Below are 6,174 nucleotides of genomic sequence, written 5' to 3'. Positions count from 1 at the left end.
ACATTTGTGAACTTCCATGCGTATGGTTTTATCTAGTAAAAACCTCACATAAGCATTCACTGGTGAGTTTTATTCATCATGGAATGTTGAATGTTTGCTAACACTTACCAAAAGCGCTCCCCTAAAGTACAGGAGGAACTAGTCTTGAGATTCATTGCCTTGAGACCAAGGCTTTCAATCTATCAAGTAAAAGTACAATGGTGCCTTCACGTCCAACAAAGGTCAGTGTCAAGGTCGTGCTTGTGTTAAATGTCACATAAAATGTTTCTTGTGACGAATTACTAAGTTGAATATATTATACCAACATACCATCAGTAAATTAGTTGACGAAAACAGTCAAATGTTTAGAATTTCTCCTACTTAAAAGTACAAACTCCTTTTTTTTTTTTTTTTTTTTTTTTTTTTTTTTTTTTTTTGTAGTTATAGAAATAAACTGTGTGTCCTTGAGTAAAAATATTTTATATTTTAAATGAATTCTAATAAAGTGGAACATTTATTTTCTGTACTTTTGTCTAAGTCATGAAATTACCTTTTATTTTTTCCTTTAAATAATGCAAAATATATCTTACTAGCTCTAGTCATGTCCTACTACAACCATCAAAATAGTCGTGAATAAAAAAAATATATAAACTTCTTCTAGTTAGGGTTAGCACAAAAGTCAGCAAAATTGCTAGACAGATCTTCCAGAACCTCGATATTAAAATCAGTGTTTCTTCCAGACTTTTTTCACCGAAGGGGGGGGGGGGGAGGCACTTGAAATTTTCGGGTGGGGGGCGGTAGACTTTTTTTGGGGGGGGGGGGGGGCGGACACTGTTAAAAGTATATATTTTCTGATTAAAATGCCAAGTTTTGCGGCCACGAGTCGATGTACTGACCAGACTTGTCCATACTTTGTGTGGCCATACTTGACAATACTTTGTGTGGCCAAACTTGTTCATACGTTATGTCGGCCACACTTGACCATACTTTCAGTGGGCCAAACTTGTCCATACTTTGTGTGGCCAAACTTGTCCATACTTTGTGTGGGCCACACTTGACCATACTTTGTGTCGGCCAAACTTGACCATACTTTGTGTGGCCAAACTTGACCATACTTTGTGTGTGCCATGCTTGCTACCCTTTTTTTTAATTTCATGTTTTTTTTGTTTTTATGATTCTGCTTTCGGTTAATATGTTTACATTTTGATATGTAAATAGAGGTATTAAATGTTTTCGTAATACAGCCACATATTAAATTTAATGTAGAGAAATAAAGAATTTTTTTTTTGGCAAAAATTTATTTTCAAAAAATAATTAAGCATACAATCTGTCAGTCAACAACTTTATCTGGCCACTTGATCGCGTGCTAAACCAGCTTACGTCTACATTTTCATGTGATTGTCCTTCAGCTGTCGTCGGCACATGACTCACTGTGTCATTCTGACATCCGCTCTTACGCAACGACAGGAAATTATAAAAGTTTGGTCTACTTTTGCTGTTGCAACTTAATATGTTATACAAGTTTGGACTACTTTTGTACTTGCAACTTTACATATTTATACAAGTTTGGTCTACTTTTGTTGTTGCAACTTTAATATGTTATACAAGTTTGGTCTACTTTTGTTGTTGCAACTTTAATATGTTATACAAGTTTGGTCTACTTTTGTTAGTGCAACTTTAATGTTATACAAGTTTGGTCTACTTTTATACTTGCAACTTTAATATGTTATACAAGTTTAGTCTACTTTTATACTTTCAACTTTAATATGTTATACAAGTTTGGTCTACTTTTATACTTGCAACTTTAATATGTTATACAAGTTTAGTCTACTTTTATACTTTCAACTTTAATATGTTATACAAGTTTGGTCTACTTTTATACTTGCAACTTCAATATGTTATACAAGTTTAGTCTACTTTTATACTTTCAACTTTAATATGTTATACACGTTTAGTCTACTTTTATACTTTCAACTTTAATATGTTATACAAGTTTAGTCTACTTTTATACTTGCAACTTTAATATGTTATAGAAGTTTGGTTTACATTTGGACTTTCAAATTTTATATGTTATACATGTTTGGTCCACTTTTGTACCTGCAACTTTAATATGTTATACAAGTTTGATTAACTTTAGTACCTGCAACTTTAATGTTACATAAAACTGGGTTAAGATTCATTCATTTCAATGTCATACAAAGGCTAATGTGAAGTTCATTGCGTTTATTTTGTGCCAGTAGATAGAAAAATGCTATTGGGTTGTGTTTCACATTGCCTTATTTATCAATAAAACGAGCTTTAAACAACAAGTACTGAGGCGATAGTTTCTGAAGTTAGACTAAAAAAGAATGGGATAAGTTGCTTAAATGAAATCAAATCTTTACAAGGTCATCGGGATATGCTTTTGAACGCTTATTTAAGAAAAATGTTTCTGAGAATGATATAAACAAAAACGTCATGTTTCTGAAACTGAAACCAACAAAAATGTGATTTTTCTGAAAATGAAATCCAAAAAAAAAAATAAATTGTATATGTTTCTGAATGTGCAATTCATTACTTGAAATTAATTTGAATTAGTTTTAATTAACTAATTATTAATTAAAAATCAAAAGCTCAAAGGGAGAGGGGGAGTGCACAGCAATGACGGTCATATGGATGGAGGATAGCACTGGTGTAGCACCGGGTAACAGTCCCTTCTCCATTCCCCCCCCCCCACACACACCACCACCACCACAATAGTTTAGTTTTTTTAACAAAAAACCTTTGCTGGAGTGTGATTTTAGCTTTCCAAAGTTTCTTGGCAATCGAAGTAATACATAAAAAATGTCATGCTTCCAACTTTATCTCTAACTGTAAGCAATAAAAAGTAGATCAGGTTAGCAGAAACATGTTTAGCTTGGTAGATCTGTTTGCAAAAAATAAATATTACTTAGGCCTACGCGCTCACTTATGGAATCTACAAGTATATATATATATATATATATATATATATATATATATATATATATATATATATATATATATATATATATATATATATATATATATATATATATATATATATATATATATATATATATATATATATATATATATATAGGCCTATATATGTTTATTTATTTATTTTTTTTTTTTTTTTTTTTTTTTTGCAGCAAAATATAATTTTTTTCATTAAATTTTAATAATGCATTTATAATGTCTAATCAGATCATTCACATGGTATAAAGTTTAATTTTCTGTGACTTTATTTCAACTGAAACTTGCCTGTGGATTGTCCTACATCGAATCGAAAAGCGGATAAGTGAATGTGGATATCAATCAGCGAGTATTTTGCTTTGTCATCACTAGTTCTCTAACATTGTTTTTGAATTTTTCCATATTTCTCTGATGGTATTCTTTGGATGACTCTAGAACTTTAATTTTTTCAGCAAATGTCTGTTGTTTATTTAATAAATCTGTAATTATTTCATCCTTGCTTTGAGACAAAAACATTTTCCCAATAGTCTTGTAAACAGGAACATCAGATGGTAGACTGGTCACCTCAGATTCAACAAGCTGGGAATGCTGAATTTTCCTGTTTAAGCTTTCAATCTGTGCATTGGATAGGCGGATCTGATTCTCTGCTTGAATCTTTTTCATGGACAACTCAGCAAAAGCGTTAGCAAGTTCAGGATCTGTGATTTGGCCGGTTGCTGCGATTTTGGCTGAACAAGTATATATTATCCCTTCATGGGGAGTTCATTGATAGGTTTATATTGCTCCAAGAACAATCTAAAATAAAAACTGCAGTTTCTTTTTAAATTTTGAGTTTTCTCTCTTGGGTTGTTGTCCCTAACTATGGAGACTCTTCTACCGGGTGAGTTCGAACTCACGACTTTTTGGTTTAGCAACCATGAGCTCTAGTAACCCGACCACGCCGACTCGTTCTAGTGAGTGAACGTCAACTGAGGTGGATGAAATAAACGCGGTGTCTCGTCATAAACCTCAGGATATAATGTCTGCGCGTCATTGTCTCCCTTTCCCGTGGACACAGTAAGTAGAAGGGACGTAACTCTTCCATTATTCAGTCTAGTGTGAGGGGTCATAACTCTCCCATTATAAAGTGTAAGATGAATTGTTGTCCCTGAACTGAAAACTCATCTGCTTTAAAAAAAAAAATGAAAAAAAAAATGCTAAGGAATAATTAGTTTATGTTTGTTTTATGATGGTGTTGTTTGTGCGTTGGTCTGTTTTTGTTAATCGTGATTTTGTTTTTTTAAGTTTTTTTTTGTGTTGTGTTATTACATTTCTATTAGTTATATTTTTGTTGTTTATTTTTATATTCTTTGTACTTTTTGTTTCTCTAATTGTTTTGCTGTTGAATAATTCGTTGCATAGCAACAAAAAACAAAACAATAACAAGCACATATACTATTTGACACCCCTACAATACAGAACGTTCAAGTACAAACAAACAAATCTCGGAATGGCGCAAATGTTTACATACTGGCTTTCACCAGACAAAAGTGTCACCGGTTTATTTTATTTTTCTGTGAATAAAACGAAACGAAATACCGTTCTATCTCTGCCAACCTTTCAACCCCCGCCATAATTCAGCCTTGACCCACCAGCGGGCTGCATAACTTCCTGTCTACCTCGACCCAGATTACAGCTACAGCGGGGCTGGTAATGGATGACGTCGAGCCACTTCCTGTTTCAGGATCTTGTTCACTTGACATAATTATTATTTCTTTATTCTCGAACATCACATCGTCCCTCCTACATCAACTAGACATCTTTTTTAAGATCATCCTACATAAAAAACGTCCCTCCAACATCACTCCAAAATCTCTCCAACATCACCTCAACATCCCTACAACATCACCTCAACATCCCTACATCCCTCCAACATCAACTCAACATCCCTCCAACATCACCCCAACATCCCTCCAACATCCCTCCAACATCCCTCCAACATCCCTCCAACATCCCTCCAACATCCCTCCAACATCCCTCCAACATCCCTCCAACATCCCTCCAACATCTCTCCAACATCCCTCCAACATCCCTCCAACATCCCTCCAACATCTCTCCAACATCTCTCCAACATCCCTCCAACATCCCTCCAACATCCCTACATTATCCCTACACCATGACTTCAACATCCCTCCAACATCTCTCCAACATCCCTCCAACATCCCTCCAACATCCCTCCAACATCTCTCCAACATCCCTCCAACATCCCTCCAACATCCCTCCAACATCCCTCCAACATCCCTCCAACATCTCTCCAACATCCCTCCAACATCCCTCCAACATCCCTCCAACATCCCTCCAACATCCCTCCAACATCCCTCCAACATCCCTAGAACATCCCTAGAACATCCCTATAACATTCCTGCAACATCCCTCCAACATCCCTCCAACATCCCTCCAACACCAACTTAACATTCCCCCAACATCCCTCCAACATCCCTCCAACATCCCTCCAATATCCCTCCAACATCCCCCCAACATCCCCCCAACATTCCCCCAACATCCCCCCAACATTCCCCCAACATCCCCCCAACATTCCCCCAACATCCCTCCAACATCTCTCCAACATCCCTCCAACATCCCTCCAACATCCCCCCAACATCCCCCCAACATTCCCCCAACATCCCTCCAACATCCCTCCAACATCCCCCCAACATCCCCCCAACATTCCCCCAACATTCCCCCAACATTCCCCCAACATCCCACCAACATCCCTCCAACATCCCTCCAACATCCCTCCAACATCCCTCCAACATCTCTCCAACATCCCTCCAACGTCCCACCAACATCCCTCCAACATCCCTCCAACATCCCTCCAACATCCCTCCAACATCCCTCCAACATCTCTCCAACATCCCTCCAACGTCCCTCCAACATCCCTCCAACATCCCTCCAACATCCCTCCAACATCCCTCCAACGTCCCTCCAACATCCCTCCAACATCCCTCCAACATCCCTCCAACATCTCTCCAACATCCCTCCAACATCCCTCCAACATCTCTCCAACATCTCTCCAACATCCCTCCAACATCCCTCCAACATCCCTCCAACATCCCTCCAACATCTCTCCAACATCTCTCCAACATCCCTCCAACATCCCTCCAACATCCCTACATTATCCCTACACCATGACTTCAACATCCCTCCAACATCCCTCCAACATCCCTCCAACATCCCCCC

The 6,174-nt window shown here is 37.3% G+C and overlaps 1 protein-coding gene across 1 annotated transcript; it reads right to left on the bottom strand.

Annotated features, from left to right (window-relative positions):
• Positions 1 to 3,279: 3,279 nt before the first annotated feature.
• On the bottom strand, positions 3,280 to 3,873 carry LOC131941939 (prefoldin subunit 1-like). The gene is made up of 2 exons (XM_059301568.1): positions 3,852 to 3,873; positions 3,280 to 3,683 (listed from the first exon to the last, which is right to left on the bottom strand). The coding sequence occupies exons 1-2, from the start codon at positions 3,871 to 3,873 to the stop codon at positions 3,298 to 3,300; spliced, it is 408 nt and encodes a 135-aa protein (XP_059157551.1). The 3' UTR covers positions 3,280 to 3,297.
• Between the last annotated feature and the right edge of the window lie 2,301 nt (positions 3,874 to 6,174).

This window comes from Physella acuta, unplaced genomic scaffold (genome assembly GCF_028476545.2).
Source record: "Physella acuta isolate Inbredline_101_S28 unplaced genomic scaffold, ASM2847654v3 ptg000378l, whole genome shotgun sequence".
In the NCBI taxonomy this organism is placed as follows: Eukaryota; Metazoa; Mollusca; class Gastropoda; family Physidae; genus Physella; species Physella acuta.
Note: the sequence above shows the minus strand (reverse complement) of the source record. Positions and strands in the feature narration are given on the sequence as shown.

Excerpts from the sequence above, each read along its gene's own strand:
- LOC131941939 (XM_059301568.1), bottom strand. The coding sequence starts at position 3,873 with ATGGTTGCTAAACCAAAAAGTC. Across the intron at positions 3,684-3,851 it reads GGTTGCTAAACCAAAAAGTC|CCAAAATCGCAGCAACCGGC; the intron begins GTGAGTTCGAAC and ends ATACTTGTTCAG.